Source organism: Nyctereutes procyonoides, unplaced genomic scaffold (assembly GCF_905146905.1).
Source record: "Nyctereutes procyonoides isolate TBG_1078 unplaced genomic scaffold, NYPRO_anot_genome, whole genome shotgun sequence".
NCBI classification, from domain to species: domain Eukaryota; kingdom Metazoa; phylum Chordata; class Mammalia; order Carnivora; family Canidae; genus Nyctereutes; species Nyctereutes procyonoides.
The window spans coordinates 27,613,896-27,635,732 of NW_026575133.1; the positions used below are offsets into that span (position 1 = coordinate 27,613,896).

Sequence of the window (21,837 nt, forward strand, 5' to 3'; positions counted from 1 at the left end):
AGAGACGCAGGTCAGGAAAGAGGGCTGGTCCTTCGTGTGCTGGCTGTGAAGGCGTTTGCTTCCTGGGGGGACCCGGAGCTCCTGGAGCTTTGAGGGGAAGGAAAAGGCGGAGCAGCCGAGTGTGAGTTGGTTTCTTCCGAGTGGAGGGCAGGCATACAGAACGGGGGAGCAGGGGCAGGAGAAAGTTGTCAAAGGGAACCTACTGTTCAAATAGTGACTCCCTAGGGGACGCTGGGCCAGCGTGCTCCCTCCCGTGCTGCTGTCCCCAGCCAGCCACAGGCCACTCCCACACTCCTCTGCCTTTGCCCATTCTGTCTGCAATGCCCCCACCTTGGAGCCCCCCGTTCCCAGCACCCATCCCACCCCTCTGCCTGCTGAGCCACTCCACAGGCTGAGCTCTGCTCAGGGGTGGTTCCTCGTGTTTCTCCTTCTCCGCCATGTGCTGGTGTGTCTCCCTCGTACCCAGTTGGGTCTCCCCCTCTGCTAACACTCAGGGCATCTTACTTTCATGTTTTTTTTTTTTTTTTTAATTATCATCTTCGTCTCCCACCGACTTGTGTGCCTCCGAAGTAGAGGATGTGATAGGTCAGTCAGGTCTAGCTTGTGGAAGACAATAATCAACGGATGATGGGTGGTGAATGGAGAAGCCTGGAGGCAGAATTAGAATGAGGAGCAACGCTGATTTTTCTCAGCTCACACTCATACCTGTTGGGAGATGGACCTGTGTCGTATGGGCTGGGGAGAGCCCCTGGACCTATGAGGTGAGGGTGAACAGGATGCAGAACTAGCCATGGTGAGCTCAGCTTGCCACTGGCATCTTTTCTTCATATCACATCAATGTCAGGGCATGGGCTTCTGGACCTTTCTGGCTAGAGCTGACGTGGTGTCTGCATACCATTTGGAGCTCTTTGGGAAGGCAGAAACCACAGTGGCTTTCTATCAGCTGACAAGGATTGTGCTGCCTTCTTGCTGAGCTGGCTTCTGAGAGGCGGCTGCAGAGAGCTGGACCAGTGGTCCAGGGCATTTGTCACTGCAGTCTGTGGCTTCCGTGGGTCATTAGACAAGACCTCCTGCAGGGACTGGGGTATGATGGGGACATGGTTCCTGGTAGTGCCCGGCTTCCTGTGCATTTTGCTGTCTGGTCACAGCACAATGCTGCAGCCAAGACATGCTCTCAGCCTCAGGGGGCTCTCCTGGGTGGCAAGGGTCCAGTACCCTCTTCTTGCTGGCTGCTGCTCCCTTATGCTATTATTATATTTATAATATCCAAAGCAGACTCCCTTAAGGAGGTAGATCATGCTAAACAAAGAATTAAAAAAAGGTACATATTTTACAAAACAAGTAAAAATGTTTCTGTGGGTTGATCATTTGCATTCAGTTTGAAAGTGTTTTTAATGAATCACGAAAGCATTTACTTTGAATAAAGGATGCTCAGCTTTTCTTTTCTTTTCTTTTTTTTTAAATTCCAGGTAAAGTCCACGAGACTCTTGCTTAAATAAGGCATGCAATTTTAATCAGTTGGGTCCTTAAAAAGAGAAAAGCAGCTGCTGCTTGTTAATTGGCAAATCTCTCCTCCAATGAGCTCATCATTTATTCACTGCTTCTAACAGGGACCTGAATTCCACCCAGAAACGTGTTACCCCCACATTGCAGTATCTGCTGGCGCATCTGTAGCTACACGGCGGCGATGGCTTTCCCCTCCTCTCGGGGGTCCCCTCCCCTCCCCTGGCCCTGCCTGATGGAGCACTCCCAGACATCCTCCCACGGGCAACATCATTGATTCAGTATTTATCATTGCAACACTCAGGGGTAAACATTAGCCAACCAAACCCACAGAGGCAAAGCCTGCCTTTTTTGTATGCAGTTGCACTTAAATGATGGCAATCCCTTGGGCCAGGCCCACGAAATCTTGAAGGATTCAGGGATAGGAGGAGTGGAACGTTTGGCTCACCCTGGAATTTCCTCTCTTTGTGACTCCTGCTTATAGTGGGAGGAAGAAAGAATTAATCTGCTCTGGGAACAGGAGCCCTTTCATTTGTTACTCTGTCCGATTCGCACAAATGGAGACTTTCCCGTGCCTTGGTTGATCTGGGTGGTGTCTGGTCTGGTGCTGCTAATCCTCGGTTACCTCTTCGCCTTCCTGGCAGTGGCCTGAGAGGGGTTAATGAGTTAATGCTGAGCAAGAGCTTTTGTGCCCGGAATGATACTTATTGCTTCCTTTTGCTGAAATTCAGCAAGCCCGGAATGATTAACAGTTGTGCTGTGTCCTCTGTCTTCTGTGAGATGTCCTTTTATTTTCAGATTGAGTTTTGAGGGCACCGATTACCTCTCGCAGAAGCTGGAATAGGCAATACGTTCATTGACGTTATGTCCCACTATAAAAAAAAAACCCTGGTCTTTGCTGCGCATTGTCCTCAAGCTTCTAACCACAAAATGAACTTATTTCATTTTCCAATATTTGCATGCTGCAGAGCTTCCTGGGTAGGATGCACCAGGAAGTGCCCCCCACTGGGAGAGCTGTACTGGCCAGGTAAGACAGATGATGTGGATTGGAGGTGGGTCAGTGCAGAAATATGCTGGGATGCTGCATGTGCTTTCAGAACTTTCTTTAAAATCTTAAGTTAGCACTTTCCTGAAGCTTTTTAGGCTTTAGCATTCCCTTCCATTTAACACTTTGTGTGGGTGGGGATCATGTTTGTTTAAGAAGTCTGCTGATTTTCAAAATTTAATAAGATTGGAAGCATATAATGAATTGGTCTGCTACCTCAGCGTGTATTAAAATGCCCGAGGAGGGAGCGTGGCCTTAAAGACTCATTTTGAGCTCTGATGTTGCCCACGCCTACTGGCTTGACCTTGGACAACTCACTCAGTCTTCCTGGCTCTCAGTTTTGTGGTTTGAAGAAGAATTGAAAAAGCATTGTGTAAAATCCTAGACAGAGCTTAATTAATAGGACTTTGAGTTTAGATGCCATCTTTTAAAATTTCATAGAAATGGGGGGATCCCTGGGTGGCGCAGCAGTTTGGCGCCTGCCTTTGGCCCAGGGCGCGATCCTGGAGACCCGGGATCGAATCCCACATCGGGCTCCCGGTGCATGGAGCCTGATTCTCCCTCTGCCTATGTCTCTGCCTCTCTCTCTCTGTGTGACTATCATAAATAAAAAAAAAAAATTAAAATTTCATAGAAATGGGATGAGCTTTCTGTGTTCTAGATGATTCTATGGAAGTCAGTTGTTGTTGTATTTTTAGGGGCAATTGAAGTTTGAGAGTCCCAGAAGTGGGGGCTGTTTGGTGGGATAACAGATGTACCACCACCATCCCACTCTCCCCCTCCTTTCTGGGAAGTGAGGAGGAAGGGAAACTTTCCGTGGGTTTAGCTTGTCCACTAAAGTATAGATGCATCACCCAATAGATCATTTTAAGTCCATATTATTCTAGCCTAGGGTTCCTCAACCTTGGCACTGTTGACATTTGGGGGCTGGCTAATTCTCATCATGTGTACTGTAGGATGTTTATCGGCATCCCTGGCCCCCCTCCCTGCTAGAGGCCAGTAGCACCAACCCCTAAGGTGTGACAACCAAAAATGTCTCCAGGCTTTCCCAAATGTCCTCATGGTGATGGTGGAGGGGGAGGGGTGTACTGCTCCCGTCCATACCCCCCAGGTGGAACCACCAGGCTAGGCCTGATTTTCCTTGGAAGGCTGGGGACAGCGGTAGGCCTTACCCTTTGATAGTTTATCATGATACTTTTATTTGAAGCTTTTGGCCTAAAAATATGTGTGGAATGATGAAAAGGAAGTACAATGTGGCTAAAAAATCTTTAGGAGATTGGCAAGCTCTAGCAGACAAAATTGTTATTTCAAAAACAGCTTTAACTTGGCTTAAATTTATTTTTACCAGAAATAAAGGGTATCAGCTAGAGGTCATTCTGCTGGTGACCCCTACATTCTTCTGCCCCGCACCCCCCCACCCCTGGTTTCCTAGTTTGTAATTCGCCCAGCTAAAATCCTCCAAGGAAATGAGTAGTAGCAAAGTGGCTCCAGTGCCCACATATTTTTCTTAGCCTACCTCCCCGACCCGGATGGGTACTGAGTTTATAATCCCCAATCCAGTCAGCTCCAAGGTCTGGTCCTAGAGAGTTTTTCTACCCGAGGTACAGGAAGAGGGAATTTGGCTCCCTACCTGGCAGGGCTGGCCAGGGGACCTCTGGAGGCCAGACTGTAAGAGGGCAGTGAGGTGGTGGGTGAGCCCCCAGGAAGCAGTCTGGGGTAGAGCTCGGGAAGACAGGGTAGGAGGCAGGTGTTTTAGGGTTTAAGATGATGACAGAAGTGGATACTATTGTGTAAATAGCAAAGGAGAGGAACATGCTTGCCTTGTTCCTCTGGGACCCTCAGCATCAGGACTGGGCGTGTGAGCTCCTTAATAAACATTTGTTGAAAGGACGGAAGTGACCTTGGAGCTGACTGGAACTGGGGATTATAAACTCGGTATCCATCCAGGTTAGGAAGGTACGCTGAGCGTGTGACGGCTGGGTGTGGGGGCCACAGAGAGGGCCACTGCCCTTCCCACCACCTCAACGACAGACACGTGTTGGATATCTGTGATGTGCCAGGTGCTAGTCTAAGTGCTTCGCTTGTGTTTCATTTATGCTGAATCCTTCAAACAATTAGAAAATCACAGCATGTGGAGCCAGTAGAGACGTGGGATAATTGCCCTGAAAGAGGGCTTCTGTCACTTGGTCCTTTTTTTTTTTTAAGAGATTTTATTTATTTATTCATGAGAGAGGCAGAGACCTAGGCAGAGGGAGAAGCAGGCTCCATGCAGAGATCCTGATGTGGGACTCGATCCCAGGACCCTAGGACCACACCCTGAGCCAAAGGCAGACGCTCAACCACTGAGCCACCCAGGCGCCCCTCTCGCTTGGTCCTCTATCGTCACACTCTGCTCCTTTCTGCATCTCCCCCTCTTCTCTTCTTCGAGGAGCCAATGTCCCCCCCTCCCACAGGGACACCTCCCTTCTGCCCTGCTTCCCCTTGTTTTGCAGGCTCCTCCTCCTCGCCCTTCTCACATGCAGGCTGTCCCCCATAATCAGGCTTTCTCACGCTGTCCCACTTCTGTGAATGAGCCCCGTGTGCCCCCCAGGAGCTCCAACATGAATGTTCTATTCCTAGGAAGAACTGAAATTTGGGACGTCAGACGTTAAAGTAATTTATTTTTGTTGTTTGTTCAAGTACTTTAGTGACTCTTTGGCAAACAAAACCAGCCTGATGTGATGATGGTGGGGCTTCCCCTTGCTTGTAAGGGAGGTTTATTAAGTCTTATGAAATCTGGAAGATTATTTTCACCTCTCAAAATGCTATTCACAAAGCAATACTCTCATAACTTGAGGCTGTCTCAAGTCCTTAGGACAATCTTAAGTGTTATTAATATATGGAAACAAGGTATTTTTCGGTAAAAGAAGTTGAATAGGAAATGTAAGCTACACTTCCTGGAATAGCCAAGGCCCTTCCCGGAGCTGAACCTGAGCCCCCACTCAAGGCTGCACGTGGTGTGAGGCCGGAAGGAATTTTCTTTTGTTCAACTTTGGGTGACTCCTTTCCATCTTCTTTCTTTAGGAGAACCCATAAGTAGTGAGCACTTCCATCGAGCTGTCAATGTGAATGATGAAGATTTGCTGGTTCGAATACTTCAAGGAGGGTGAGCGAGCTCTGCCTTAAAAATTTTAAATTTTTAATGCCCAGCCAAGTGCACAGAATTGCATTTATTTTGTTTCCCCCCAAATTTTCCACGCCTTTGAAATTGCTCCAAAATAGATCTCCAGTGACCGATGTAATTTCACCATAGTCAATAAAGATGACCTTTTAGCCCTGTGTAAATGCTGTATTTTGTGATTATGTAATGAAAATTGAAAATTAGAAGTCTAGGTATCATATTTTCTTCCCAGAAATAATTTCTGACCCTGGCTTATATGCCATAGCGTTTAGGCCAATTTTACCCCCAAAGTGCCCACATCATCTAAGGAATCATGAAATCAGCTGTTTCTGATTCAAGAGGTTGGTAAAACACTAGAAGAAAAGTAGCAAATACATTTGCTGCCATGGGATATCTGAAGCTGCCTCCTAATGAAACGTGAACAATGTTAATTAAATTTTTTCTGAATCCATAGTTCTGAGTGCCTTGGAAGGCCAGGCATTTTGCGAATAGGGCACTTCAGTTGGCTTTTTGTGGAATACTTCTCCAAGGCTTCTAAGCTGTTAAGATCTCTTTCTTCCTCCAGTGGCAGCACTTCACGCCCATTGGTGAGCTGGGAATTAAGGGAAAAATTCAGGCTTCCCTCAGTCTAGGCTCGTGGAGGGGAGGTGTGTGGCCTGGAGACCCTGCGTCCTTGGCCACCTAAGGGGGTGGTGCTCTTTGCAGTATTCTATCCGATGACATCATGGTTTTGGGTTGAAGGGAGTGCCTATTTTAAGTGGAATTATGGCAATTTCTCTTCTTGTGAATATAAATCCTTTAAAAATATTAGGTTAGGGCAGTTTAAGACACAAACTTAATGGCCCAGAAGAAATTGGAACTTTTGGGAAAATGAATCCTATTCGGCACCTGTGTCCTGCAAGAGACATCAGCTGTGAATCTCTGGGGAGCCATGCCGAGCATGTTAATCTCTTTTCTCTGTGTTTTTTCCCCAGAAATGTGAAGGTCGATGTTCCCAATAAGTTTGGCTTTACCGCTCTGATGGTCGCTGCCCAGAAAGGATACAGCAGGTAGGGCTCCTCCTTTCTCATCTCTGAGTGGCCCAACCTTTTACTTCTCCCGGAAGTTCTGGTCAGAACACGGATGGGAAGGAGAGGGGGTGTGCAAGAGCCCCTTTCCTCTCGGTTTCCAAAACTGTAAGGGCTGCACAAACAAGCTATTTTAATCATGAAGTTCTAGAACATGCAGCAGAGAATGTAAAAATGTCTAACTCTATGGTGAGGAAGAGAGGTAGCTACTTAATTATGTTTTGCAATATATTTTGTATGTCCCAGGAAAACTGGTTACTGGAATTTAAATTTCTTTAAAAAAAAAAAAAAGAAAGGAGTAGGGATATTAACTCTGGAAAACAAAGTTCCCTGATAGGTTGCTAAGATATCATTTTCACTGATACGCTCCATTATCTCTCTGCCACACAGAAGCATAAATACTAATAGCTTATTTTTCAGTCATATTTATAGTTAACTACTAAAGTGCTATGTTGAAAAAATATTTTATTAAATACTGCCATTTGGAAATGTATTTAAAGCAGTCATTAAGGCAACAGTGAATTAGCTTGATGGTACAATGTGTTTCATGTGGTATGCTTTGTTTTCAATGAATAATTCATGTGAGGGATAAACTCCCCCCCCCCCTTTTTTTTGGTGTCGAAGAGGTAGTTTTCTGGTTCAATAACATCCTGTCTTTGAAGCCAGCTGGCCTCTGAAGGCAGGAAAGCAAGTTGTGGAGCTGTGTCTTACATATAGCGCCGTTCCCTGTTCCCGCATTATCATCAAAGCTGCGTATCCAGCTCCCTTCCAATTTGTTTCCTTCAGGCTTGTGAAAATCCTCGTTTCTAACGGCACAGATGTGAATCTGAGGAACGGAAGTGGCAAGGACAGGTGGGTGGTGGACCATGCCCCGAAACGTCCCCATACCTGCGTTACCAGGCTCGTGCCCAGATGGCTTTTGCTTTAACCCAAATATAGGATGCAGCTTCTTTTGACAGGACTGTAGCCCAAAGGAAAGAGGTCGATGACAAAGTCTGGCTTGTTTTGTTCACACTTATTCCTTCCTTCGATGGGATTGAAGTGGGCTGTATGATCTGAAGCACCTACCTTCCCTAGCTCCGTGCCCAACCCATGTTAAGGGCTCAGCAACTGACAGCTATTACTGTAGTTATCACGAGCCCGTGCTGGCCATTTGGCTGTGCCTGGGACACTTGGGGAGGGGGCTGTCCCCTGAAGGGCTCTCCTTATACTTGGCCTTACTTTCTTAACTAAGACTCCTAGGTGTTCCCCAAGAAGCACAAAGCCCAAGAACTTCCCTACGGTGAAAGCACAGGAGACGTTTACGAAAGAGCATGGTACTTGGAAACCTGTATTTAGAGAGATGAGAGAATGCTCTACAAAGACCTAAAAATAATTTCTAGTCAAGTAATTAGGTTTAATTGATTAATTCTAATTAACCAGTATTTGTTGAATGGCTACCATATGCCAGGCTATGTGTAGGTGCTTGGGTGAAACAGTACAGAAAATGCAAAGGCTTTGCTCCAGGACCTCAGAGTCCCATCGTACATACAGCTCACAGGTGTGTGTCCTGCAAACTAGTATCTAAGGAGTAGCTACAAAAACACTGGTTGGGGCGCCTGGGGGGCTTGGTCAGTTAAGCGCCTGCCTTTGGCTCCGGTCATGATCCTCGAGTGCCCAGATGGAACCCTTCTCGGTGGGGAGTACTGCTTCTCCCTCTGCCTTTCACTCCACTTGTGCTCCTTCTCTCAGATAAATAAAATCTTACACCAAACAAAACACTAGTCACCTTTGGCGGGCCACAAGGAAAGCATCAGTTTCTGAGCTCAGAACACCTACCTGCTACACTCTCTGAACACACAGAGAAATAAGTTTTAAATAACATTAAAAGAGATAATTTTAAAATTTGGGGTGCCTGGGTGGCTCAGTTGGTTAAGTGCCTTCGGCTCAGGTCACGATTGCAGGGTCCTGGGATCAAGCCTGAGTTGGGGCTCCCTGCTCAGCAGGGATTCTGCTTCTCCTCTATCTACTGCTCCCCCTCTCATTCCCCCACTCCACTCCCCTGCTTCCCTGCTCATGCTCTCTCTTGCTCTTAAATAAATAAAAATCTTAAAATAATTTAAAAAAATTTAGAAAGTTGTTTTCTGCGTAACTCTTAGGTTAATTTGGAGCCAAGCCATCAACTCAAGAAGTTTGAAAACAATACCAACTTAAAAAGGACAAAGAAAAACTTTGAGGGTGTAGGAAGGAGGAAAGAATGAAAATAAATTGATTAGAAAATCGGAAGATTATTGAAACATAGGAGCAAAAGATGTAAGGGCTGCTTCTTAAAAAAAAAAGGCCTATATAATAAAATGAACCAATTTCTTATAGATCGAAGAAAAAAATCAATTTAGAAATGGTACATGGCTGTGGTTGGAAATTTTTGGAAATTTAAGAAGAAAAAGTAGAATTTTGGAAGGGTACATATAACAGTGGTGAGAGAGGAAATCCAAATGTAAAAAGAAAAGCGGTGTGCTGTGTCTACACTAGTAGATGTGATAATTTCATTGAAATTAGCTTTTCGATGGTACAGTTTCTGGGGAAAAATATAAATCCCCCAAACCAACCCAAGACACAGAAAATCTGAGACCACCAATATCCACGTAAGAAATTAGAAAATTTATTGAGGGATTCCCTATGAAAGAGACTTTGTGGTTTGACTGTTCTGCCTCTGAGCTTGTGAGGATTGTAGATAACTTACTTAGCAGATGGGTATTTGGAAAGTCACAGAGGATAATCTTACTGCTGAAATCTGATAGTGAAAGAGCGGTGTTCATATGTTTATATATGTGCAGGTATTTATGTCTCTTCCATCCCAACTTGGAGGATCATGCAGGACGGTTAGGATGTCTAAATTAGGAAGTTTCCTTTTTTCATTTAAAGATTTTATTTATTTGAGAGAGAGAGGGAGAGAGCATGCGTGCACGAGTGCACAGAGGGAGGGGCAGAGAGAGGGAAAAGCAGACTCCCCTGTTAGCAGGGAGCCCGATGTGGGACTTGATCCCAGGACCCCGAGATCATGACCTGAGCTGCAGGGAGATGGTTAACCAGCTGAGTTGAGCCCTCCAGACACTACAGATTAGGAGATTTCTTTTTTTTTTTTAATTTTATTTATTTATTCATGATAGTCACAGAGAGAGAGAGACAGAGAAGCAGAGACACAGACAGAGGGAGAAGCAGGCTCCATGCAGAGAGCCCGACGTGGGATTCGATCCCGGGTCTCCAGGATCGCGCCCTGGGCCAAAGGCAGGCGCCAAACCGCTGCGCCACCCAGGGATCCCAGATTAGGAGATTTCTTAATGCTTCCTATTAGTAGACCAAAGATGAAAACCTATGTATGTATAGATGCAAAACAAAAATTCGGCATTATTCAGCATCTTTTCTTTTAAAGTGCAGGATGCTTTTGTTCCTGGTACAGTGTCTTAGGAAGACTAGCCTCTGCTTGTTGGAGTGAATCCTTCGATTGGATCATAAAAGGTTGTTTATCGTCTCAGACCATCAGCCAGTATCATTCTTAGTGTTGACAGATTCCTTTTCAAAGTAAGGAGTGAAGCTCATGAGAGTGGTTGAGAGCAAGAGCACTCGATGTCAAATCCAGATTCCTCTGTGGTCTGGGTATATGAACTTGGGCAGGTAACTTAACCTCTGTGTGCCTCAATTGCCCCATCTCCAAGATAGGGGTAATAGAGGTACTTACAGAATTGTGAGCATTTGACGAATTAATACAAGAGAAACAAGTAAAGCAGTGCCTGGCATATGGTAACTCCATGTTATATTTTGTTATTTCATGATTGGTATTTTGGGGTGCTGATCAACCTGGTGAGAGATGAAGTAGAGTAAGAGAGGCTTGGCTCCTTTCTTGCAGGATCCAAGAGAATCTACTTTCAAATACTTGATCTTAATAAGGAGGCTTAGGAGAGTAGTGGCCAGCTACAAAACAAAAAAGTGTTTCTTAAATAACAGCAATAATCAGTAAATATAATGAGGGAAACAAAATAGAATAAATATCTCACTTCCATGAGAAATTTGTGCCAAAAAACCTATAAAAATTACTGAGAGATATAAATATTTAAAAGGGACCTATACCATATGCCAGAATGGACAAGATTGAAGACTGTAAAATTTTCAGTTTTTCTAAATTAATATATAGATCCAGTATAGCCTCAAATGGAATTATACTTGGGAGCCCGTCAAAATGATGGGCTCGAAACTTACCCGAAAGAATAAATGGATGATACCAGCTATTAATTTTGTTGGAGAGAAACGTGGAACGGCTTTTGACAGTTATTAAAATGACTTATCAAATTATAGTACTTAGTGAGGTACTGGTACAAATAATTGAAAAAAAGATGTATAGAATCAACTAGAAAGAGGTCTCCATATATGTAAGAACTTAACATGTGACGAGGGGAGCAACACAAACAAATGAGGAAGAGGTTAGGGAAAAAAAGGCTATTTGAAGAAAAAAAGTTAAATTCTGGCCTTCTATAGCATGCATCAAAATAAATTCCAGGTGAATTAAGAATTAAACGTATAAGACCGAACCATAGAAAACACAGCATATGTGTGTCTAATCTTATAATGGGAAAGGCAAAATCATTGAAATAAATCACTAAGGAGATTAAAAGTACATAAAACATTTTTAAAACCTAAATTACAAAGTTAAGGGTAGTCTGGGGAGAGATTTGCAAATATATTATAGACCAATGATTGGCATATTTAATATAGAGCAGATACACATACATCCCCTCCCCTAAAGATACACAGTAGAAAGGAGCAATTTACACAAAAAGACAATTCATAGCAGAATAAATTAATATGCAAAATTGCCAGTAATAAAAAAATTAAAAGCTTTCATATTAAAAGATAGTGTTGGTATAGGTGAGCAAAATAGACACTTTTAGGTGCAGTTGATAAAATTGTAAATAGTCATAGCCTCTCTAGAAAGCAATGCATCTACAGGGAGCCTTAAACATTTGCATTAAGCATACAGAGATGTGGACCTCAGGTTCCATTCCAGCCCAGGCTTGGACCTCAGAGCTGGACCCCACTCTATTTATCACTCAGAGACTTTATAGAATTTCCCCATTGGGAAGACTGCCTTCTCGCCCCGCTCCCCCAGCTCTTTATTTTGAAAAGTTCAAACATTCAGAAAAATTGGAAGAATAGTACGATAAATTTCTATATACTCACCACTTAGGTTTGGCAGCTGTCAGCATTTTGCCCTATTTGCTTCTCTAATTTTTCTTAACTTTGCCCCCCTGCTTGCCCATTTCAGTGTTAATAGGCATTATAATCCTCTACCATTCATATTTCAATACGTTATCTCTTAAAAACAGGGACGTCAACCTGCATAGCCACCATATCATCATCACACTTCCGATACTTCACGCTAATTTGCTGACACCATTGATGCCCCAGTCATTCATGCCCCAGTCTCCCCACTTGTCCTCTAGAAAGTCTTCTTGGCTCTATCTGAGGTACTTGGGGGTATGGGGAAAGACCATGATCCAACTAAGGCTCACGTGTTGCAGCTGGTTCTGTTTAGTCTCTTATTCTAGTCTGGTCCTCTATCCATTATTTTGGTTTAAATATTTGTTTCTCTTCCTCCTTTTGAGGAGACCAGACCAATTATCCTATAGAATGCCCTATGTCCTTGAGATGCTTCATTGTCTCCTAATTGTGGAGGCGGTGTTTAACTTGTTCATTTGTCCCTTAATTGCCAATAAAGTTAAAATTAGGCTTAAAGGCTTGATTTGAAGCAGGTTAACATTTTTAGCAAGAACACTTCAGAGCTGGTGATGTGGCTCCAGGCCACATCCTTCAGGAATGCATGTTGTCCCACAGCTGCTGATTCTAGGTTTGATCATTTGGTTAGAGTGGTACAGCTAAACCTCTCCTTTGTAAAGATACAGTTTCCCATTAAAATTAGCAAATAATCTATGGAGGAATCATGGTGTGAATATCCTGTTCTCCATTAACCTTTCACCCAAGAATTTTAGCATCGAGTGATGGTCCTTGCCCAGATCAATGATTTAATTGGGAATTGTAAAAGTATGATTTTTCTGATTCCATATTTTCTCCCATATTGATTAGCTGGCAGGCTTCTATGAAAAGGGCTTTCCCTCATCAAGGGAGGATGGACTACATTTTATTCCATAAAGGCAGAGTAAATGTTTAATTATTTTCCTTAAATACCAACATTTAAGAGTATGGAATTGGCTTAATAGCCCTCTGTAATAAGGTCAGATGAATATTTTCCTTCCCTCTTTTTTGTATAGCTTCACAGACTCATGGATGTTTCAAAGTCCAATATTTTACTTAGTTATAGTGATTCCTTTTGTTTGAGATATAATTTATCCATTCCTTTAAAATTCGGTGCTTAAAGACTATATTATAAAACTGTGCAACTGCCACTACTGTCTAATTCCAGAACATTGTTAATTAGCCCTGGAAGAAGCCCTGTACTCGCTGGCAGTCACTCCTCGTATCTTCTCCCCCAGCCCCTGGAAATAGCTAAACTGCCAGTTCTGTCCCCATGGATTTGCCAATTTTGGTCATTTCATGTAAACAGCATCCAACGATATGTAGCCTTTTGTGTCCAGCTTCTTTTATTTAGTGTGATGTCTTAAGGTTCATTCATGTTGTACATGATATCAGTATTTCTTTTTCCTTTTTAAGGCCCAAGTATATTCCATTGTATTGATGTGCCACATTTTGTTTATCTGTCCATCAGTTGATGGACACAGCATTTTATTTTTTATTTATTCATGAGAGACAGAGAGAGAGAGAGAGAGAGAGAGAGAGGCAGAGACACAGGCAGAGAGAGAAGCAGGCTCCATGCAGGGAGCCCGACGCAGGACTTGACCCCGGGACTCCAGGATCACGCCCTTAGCTGAAGGCAGATGCTTAACTTCTGAGCCACCCAGGCATCCTGGGCACAACATTTTATATGAATAACTTTCATGGCTTTTCACTCACATTAGGATTTCTTGGTTTAAGCCAGGCAGGGTAAAACGAGAACCTGAGTTTGGTGAGTGCACTTAGAATTATTGCTGCTGCTTCCATATATTACAGTTTGATGCTTGCGTGCTACGCGGGACACCTAGACGTTGTGAAATATCTCCGAAGACACGGCGCTTCTTGGGAGACCAGAGACCTAGGAGGCTGCACTGCTCTGCACTGGGCTGCAGATGGAGGCCACTGCAGTGTGATCGAGTGGATGATAAAAGACGGCTGTGAGGTACGGGATCTTCCTTCCCAGCCACGTGTGTGGCATTAAGACCTTGCAGCGCCATTCCACAGGGTTAGGAGAAACAGCCTTATGTGGATGCCTTTGATTAGCTGAACTTAAAAATGCTGCAGAAAGTTGTCTGACTTATCAGTAAGAAGGTTCTTGAAGCCCTGGGGAAGAAAGATCATTATAGAATTGATAGGATAGTGAGGCTTTAGATCATCATGGAGGTTTGTCTTGTGTAGGGAAAAAAACAAAAAAAAACAAAAAAAACCAAAAAAAACCCAAAAAACCCCTGCTGAATCCAGAGCTGGAACTGATGATGCTTCTGCTTTGTTTATTCCTCTGTTCATTCACTCATTGCGTCTCTGTTCAATCTGTCCACAAAGCTTTACTGAGCACCTGCCATGTGCCTGTTGCTATCCTAGGTGCTTGCAGACACAAGATGTCAAGAACTCTTACAGTCGTAGTACTTCTTACTGCTCTTAGACTATTTTTATGTGTGGTTTGCTTTAAAGATTTCAGTCTTTGCAAAACCTTTCTGAAGAGCAAACTGACCATGTCACAAGCAGAGCAGCTCCGCGTGCCTTTACCTTGAAGCAGGCATGTGGGTATCCTTTTGGTTTCACGTTATCGGAAAGTACAGATTATACTTATAATAGAACCGGCGTTGTTTGGACTTCTGTAGCTGTTTGAAGATGAGTAAACAGAATTAGCTCAATTATGGTGACTGCTGATAACTTTGAGAACTTTAGTTCAAGACTTGAGAGAAGTTAAATAAAAATTTCGAGGCATGGAAATAAGGAATGGTAAGCAGAATGCTATCCTAATTGAGACTGCCAGATGGTGTAGAGTATGGAGAAATTAAACTGATGACCTGGAAAATAAACTCAAATTGAGAAGAGTCATGTCTCCTGGAAGATGTTAGCAGATTTGTTCTAGCTTGTCTCTGAAGTGTGATTGAGGGGAAAGCAAGGCTTAATTGTGGGGTCTCACTGGTTTCCTGCCGCTGCCAGCAGAAGGCTGAAGAAAGGAACCCTTGAAGGAAAATCTCAGTGGTTACTTTTTATTACATTTCCTGTTTTTTTGTTTTGTTTTGTTTTGTTTTTTCCCCTTTTAGAGAGACACATAAGAGGTCAGAAGGATTAGCATGTGGGCCTCGCTGGTAGGGTGGGGCCGGACCTACCTTGTGTGGTGGCAAGAGCCACAGTCTTCTTGTTTGGTTTATGGTGAACTCTGCTCATGCTTTGGTCCCAGTAAAACTCTGTAGTGAAAAATGAAGTTTGGCCTTTGCTGAAAGAAGGGCAGATCTCTGGCATGAACACTTAAATACAGTAATTTTGGAAACCTAGACTTTCTGGGCTTCAGATAAGAACACACTGATTTGTGGGTAAATCAATAGCACTAGAGCTACATGTATGTTGCCACTAGAGATATCCGTGGTTGGCTGGTGGCAGATAGGTGATGTCACCAGGAGTGCCTCCCTGTTCTTGGCAGACGGGCCACCCAATGTTTGGGTGCCGGTAGGAGGCATCTGGGATCCCAAGCCGGGCATTGTGGCCACCAGTCTTGAACATAATTTCATACTGACAGTGACTGACTTGCTTGGGGAACCATCTCTACATCAAATGAGCCACGTGACCTCAGGAAAGGCCTTTGATTTCTCTGAGATTTAGTTTAATCACCTGTAGACCAGCAATAAAAGCATCTACCTCATTTAACCCCCAAAAGAGAAAATGGGGGTGAAAGTTCACCAAAGACCACATAAAGCACCATGTAAAACAAGGCGATGATTTTATTATTTAAACATAATGGAGTTCTGCTGCTCAAAGGTTATTTGTTATTTGCATGAGAAAGAACTGCAAATCCTAATGATGTCGAGTGGATAATCTCATACATATAAATAACCTGAAACATCCCAGGGACCTTTTGGCAGTTCTTGGTTTGATATTCCATTCTGGTGTTTTACTAACATGTCTGAGTAATTCTTCTGTAACAAAATTAGGGATGTGTGTGTTTGTGCAGGCGCGTGTGTGCATGCACACGTGTATATATATTTAGAGTCATTCTTCATGGTTGGTGAGTCCTTCACTGAAACTGGGGAGGCACCATTTACATTTTCTTATTCTAGAATGTGGCTTTTAAAACGACGTTGAGAGATCTCAATCACTGGATTACTGGGAAATGGCCATCTCATTACTAGTCAAATTAAGTTTGGAGAAGTATTAGGTTGGGTAACTTCATATTAGAATTTATGTAGTAAATCTGGTTGCTTTGTGTTTGTTGGACCTGTAGTTCTCCTGCTTGTTGACAAGCGTGTCTACATATTAACATCTTGCTCCAGAAAGCATTTAAAGCTGCTTACAGAGATACTTAGAAGTGAACAAAATAAACTTTTTAAAAAGGGAGGAAAGTTAGTCAAGAGAAACTAAGGTAGGGACTTCTCATGGAGCTAAGAGTAGGATGGTTCATTTCTCTATCCCATCTTGCACCCTTTTTTAAAAAATTCACTAGAGAGAAAGAGTGTGAGTGAGCATATGAGCAGGGGGAGGGGCAGAGGGAGAAGCAGACTCCGCCCCCATCCCAGCAGGGCGCCTGATATGGGACTCATCCCAGGACCCCAAGATCATGACCTGAGCTGAAGGCAGATGCTTAACCGACTGAGCCAGCCAGGTGCCCCCATCCTTCAATCATTTTAACAAAATGTAGGTAAAGGTGCCAGTGGGATGACCTGGGGCCTCTCAGCACCCTGTGAGGTCCTAACACAGCTTCTCACCGCGTGTGAATGTGGGTTATGTTAGCACGGTCCCCTCGATCCTAACCGGCTCTCCAAGTCCGGGGAGTTTGGGCAACTAAATAATCCTTTGTAAGTTTCTGATGACTATTTTTAAGGAAAAGAGACTGGACTAAGAGCAGCTCTTCCTCTGGCATAAAGGTAGACGCTGCGGACACGGGCTCAGGATGGACCCCACTCATGAGAGTCTCTGCTGTCTCAGGAAACCAGAGGGTAGCCTCTCTGCTGATTGAAGCTGGAGCGGACGTGAACATGAAAGACAAAGATGGAAAGACCCCTCTAATGGTATGCCACTCTTCAGAAAACAGCCTGGCTTTGTGTATGGAATTAAGGTCAGAGCTGCTTCTATAATCAGGCAATTCTTGTGAACTTAGCCATGTACGAGCGCTGGCTTTTGGCTGCCTGTATATTCCCTGCTGGCCTGTTAAAAGAGGCACGATAATGTCACTACAATATTTTTGTTGTCTTTTTACAACTATTTCTTTAAAGCTTACCAGCCCCAGTCCCCTGGGCCATCGTAGCATCCTAGCAGATCTGTTCCAACAAGGAACGCGCTGCTTTCTTGTGCTGGTCTGGCCTAGTGTTTCTCGTGTCATTGGAGCGCAGAGGAAGGTGGATTCCACTTCCATTTTCCTGGCACTTGGGATGGCTGCAGAGCGAGAGCACACATGTGTGGTGCGAAGCCACGGTGGCCCTGGCTGGCTCTGCCTTGAGAAAGCCTCCAGCCGACGTCCCCAGGCCCACCTGCACGGGGTCTACCCTGGCCACCGGCCTCGCCCTCTGCGGGAGCAGCAGACTCCCTCACACCCCACTGTCTTCTGTTTCTCAGGTGGCTGTGTTAAATAATCACGAGGAGTTAGTCCAGCTACTTCTTGACAAAGGGGCAGATGCAACTGTAAAGAATGAGGTAAGTAACTTTATCTAAAGCCTTTCCCTGGTGGAGAAAGTTCTATATATGTGTGTGTGTGTGTGTGTATAATTTTTGTTGTTTTCACTTTCAGTTTGGCAAAGGTGTGCTAGAGATGGCCAGAGTTTTTGACAGACAGGTTGGGATGCTCTTTCTGATTTTCAAGGCTAATTTTATGATACTTAAAAAAAAAAAATAACGGCAGACCTTGGATTACACTCCCCTGTTTCTGTTGATCTAGAACGTGGTCTCCTTGTTGGAAGAGAGGAAAAAAACCCACGCGGCAAAGAAGTAGTCCGTCTGCTGACCAGGGCGCTACTCACTCCGAAAGCCCAAGCGAAACAAAGTCGAATGCGACCGTTGAGCTAGAGATGAAATTCTGCATCTTGGAGGCTATACATTTGATTATTTATTTAGATTCACAGTGACTTTTTGTAACGTACAACTGTTCCCAGTTTGAAATACATCTTTTTACCTAAGCACGTGCGCCTGTGGTGTCATCATTGGGTGTCTGCAGCGTGGGGATGTTTGCTTGCACTTGTGCCTCTTGGAGTTAGACACGAAACAAAATATTTATGTACTGGAGCTGTACAAACATACATGGTTCTTCACTTCCCGCCCCTGTCCCCCCTCCAAGCTGTCCTCTGAGCCACTCTAGGACCTTGTGGACATTCCCTCATGTGTTTTCAATTATGACCTCCCCTCCTGACTTCAGGCCTTCCAGGCTGTGTTGTCAGGCTGGTGTTCCCTTCTGGAGTGACACTCCTCCTGAAAGCCCAGGAGGCCACGCGTTAAGTTTTCTCCTCAGCTGTTGGCCACACATCAAAGTAAAAAAAAAAAACAAAAACAAAAAAAAAAACCCCCTGTATTTTAAGACTCTGATTCCACTCTCTTAGAGGTATCTGGTGGAGGGTCAGTCTTTTTTGAACAGACCTGAGAATGTGTTTGCGTACCCTTCTGCCCTGACAGTGAAGGACCCAGCCTGCTGGCACGCTGATGACTTTGCCAAAGACAAGTAAAGTTTGCCTCTAGAGTGGAGAGGTTTTTGATGCTGATCACACAGTTGGAAGACAAGTAGGAAGGAACCACAGCTACGTCAGTTGGTTAGGAGCTGAGACGCTCGTGTGCGGGAGCTTGAACTCATTTGTAAGAATGAGCCCAGTGAACCAGCAGATCACCTGCATTTTGTGTCTCCAGAGACAAAGTGGTTAACTTGGCCCCAGAAGAAGACCAGCTATAAAGGTCCACACGGGAGTGGAAATTTCTCCATAAAGAAAGCCCGATTAAAAGGCAATAAAAGCTCCAAAGCTTTGGGGAAAGGGCACAGAGAAAAAGCGCAGTCAATTGTATTGATATTGGCAATTCTCAGCTTTATTCTATATTCTATGTTTGTCGAACATCCACCTCAGGAATTGGATCTGTGGGTCATAGATCGCCCTCTCTTTACACACCTCATGAGTCTTTTACCATCTGTACAAATGTGTATTCCTTTAAATTTGCTAGATTGACTTTTTAAATCTTTCTCAAAACCAAAGCATAGTCACAACTTTCCATGGCCCCTCCTCACCCCAGTCATTGTTGATATTCAGCTTAATTTCAATCTCAGTCTATTGTAGATCCTATTCCCAAGCCTCCTCTGTGGCAAGAGTATACATCCCTTCTCGTTGATGAACTCTTGGCAACATTGTCCCATCCTCCTGATGGGAGCCCTGGCCATATAATGGGGTGACTTTGGTCCCTGAAATGTTAATAGAGATGGCTCCTGCCCCACTGAGCAGAAGTTTTAAGAATCCCCATGTGTCTCTTTTGCCAGAGACTCAAGTAGAGGCTCCCCATTAGCCCAGGGTCTGGAGGCAGAGCCAGAGCTCACCCAGGGACGGACATTTGATGGGCAAGTAAGAAATAATCCTCTCATGGTATAAGCCACTGAAATTTAAGAGTGCCTTGCGATTGCAGTGCAATTTAGCCAACAACGACTGCTTATAAGGTCCTAAGTTTGTGAGGTTAATTTTCCACAAATAGCCTTCACATTTCTCAAGTCCTGTGGTTTCTGGCCTTAGATCTTTAAAAACTCAGGGACACTGATTTTTTTCAAATGTCTTTTCAGGGTCTCTGGTAATCCTAATATGGCATATTTCCTGAAAATCTGTCAATTTGATGAATGATTAGATTTTAAGATATCAAACCATCCTTGTATTTCTGAGATCATCTCATGGGTTACAGTGGACTGCTGGATTCTCTGTGTTCATATGCTTTGCATATGTGCTTTTGATCTTTCCTGAGATTAGTGATTTGTCTTGTGTTTTAATTTTCCCAAAGAAGCAACCCATGGTTTGTTGTACCATTTGGAATGTGAGTTTTAACTTTGTGGCATAATATATAAAATTTATATATATATATAGTTCTGTGTAGGTAGTTTTCTTTTTCAGAGGTACTTTGAAAGAAGGCATATTCTGTATGTTTGAAGAATCTCAATATGATCCATATCCATTTGATTACATTATTAATTATTAACTGAGGTCTTCCAGGTACTTATTTTTTGTCTCCTTGCTTTGACATGGGTAGTGGATGGTAAGAATAAAGACCCCTTGTTACCATTCTACGTATCTATTTTTCTTCATATTTTCTGTAGTTCTTTATGAAGTTTGATTCTATTTTTTCAGAATTTTATAAATTTCCATTACACTTAGATTTTCATCCTGGATAAGTCTGATATCAATGTTTCTACTTCTGCGTGCTTGCTTTTTTTTTCTCTCTTTTGTAAATTGAGTTTTCAAAAAAATTATTCTGATAGGTTATACATTTATGTTGTTCAAAGCAAGTAATGTGGTCCCTCCCACCCACCCAATCCCACCTACCCAATCCCACCTCCCCACTCTTATGTATGTTAAAAGGCACCTTCTTTCTTATGCCATCAAACCGATTCAGGTAGACTGGCAGTGTCTGGGCCCTGACCACCACTCGTTTTCGTTTCTTCTGGACTGTCCCAGAATTTCCTTGTGCCTCTATAAATGGGTGAGTTAGGGATGGGGATTTCCCTTTCCCCGTTTTGGTGACCTTGTCCGTAAGGAACGAGACACGTCTTTATGTTTACCTGGATACCATTTATTGGATATAATATTCTTAACAATGACTTTCTCTACGGAAATAGGTTGTTACCTGTAGAACCCCAATATGAGAAACGTGTACAAAAGTAACAGGCTGTAACATAAAGGGTACGTGAAAAGAAATGAGCAAACTGAAGCATTATAAATGGATGAAGCTCTGTGAACTTGACGAAATGGTTTAGTAGCTGTAACTGTACTGCGCTGAATGGCCTGTAGCCAAGTGTTCTGAGAGTTTAACAGTTGCCACACACGTTTAAACCATAGGTCTTCCCTACAACCTCCCAATTTGACCTGATAGAAGGTAAAAGAGAACCATCAGCTCTATTACTCATCCCGCCTTGGACTCTTAGAGGACTTTCTAATTTGATACATTTTTTTTCTATCACTGCCCTCCTTATGTACTTGCTTATAGGCCATGAACATAGATGTCCTTTTAGTTCTTTGTAAAACTAAAAGGATCACAGGATATTTATTATTTTGTCTGGATTTAAACTGTGCTTAAATGGAGGACTAAATTATTTTCGGGAAGGAAACTCACAGGGGGAACATAAGACATGTTTTTTGCAGATGATGTGGAAAATCAGGATGGGTTCCAGAATATTCAACCTGGAAGAGCTGAATCCCAGTGAGAATTTCTTTCACTATGTGGTAAATCTCCAGGCTATCACTACCCATTATTGAATGTTATAACAATTTTATATGCGGTGTTTTGTCTCCTAGTTTTTCTCCTATGAAGTCGACTCTTATGGCTGGACCGTCAGCTGCCACTGCTGTCCCAAGAGTTAAAGAGGGGATTTCCATCCATGTGTAGGTAAATGGCTTCTGGAAGCATCCTTACTGCACAGAAATGGTTCTTAGCCTGGGGCTCACGAGTCTTTCTTAGTGTGTAATGTGTATCACCACTGCAGCTTCCAAGTAGGTTTTAAAGGAACAGATGTCAACAGGAGCTATGGAGTGAGTCAAGAGAATTGTGCCCTCATAGATAAACTGATTTTCTAG

General features: G+C 43.6%; 1 protein-coding gene across 1 annotated transcript in view; it reads left to right on the forward strand.

Moving 5' to 3' along the window:
• The window catches only part of FANK1 (fibronectin type III and ankyrin repeat domains 1), a 97,820-nt gene extending 79,644 nt beyond the window's left edge, over window positions 1-18,176 (forward strand). Inside the window, exons 4-11 of the mRNA XM_055345942.1 lie at window positions 5,612-5,693; window positions 6,683-6,757; window positions 7,562-7,627; window positions 13,874-14,039; window positions 16,966-17,109; window positions 17,654-17,731; window positions 17,826-17,870; window positions 17,973-18,176. Of these exons, the coding sequence (XP_055201917.1) occupies window positions 5,612-5,693; window positions 6,683-6,757; window positions 7,562-7,627; window positions 13,874-14,039; window positions 16,966-17,109; window positions 17,654-17,731; window positions 17,826-17,870; window positions 17,973-18,026 (710 nt within the window). The 3' untranslated portion in view covers window positions 18,027-18,176. The remainder of the gene's footprint in view (window positions 1-5,611; window positions 5,694-6,682; window positions 6,758-7,561; window positions 7,628-13,873; window positions 14,040-16,965; window positions 17,110-17,653; window positions 17,732-17,825; window positions 17,871-17,972) is intronic.
• Window positions 18,177-21,837: the final 3,661 nt, after the last annotated feature.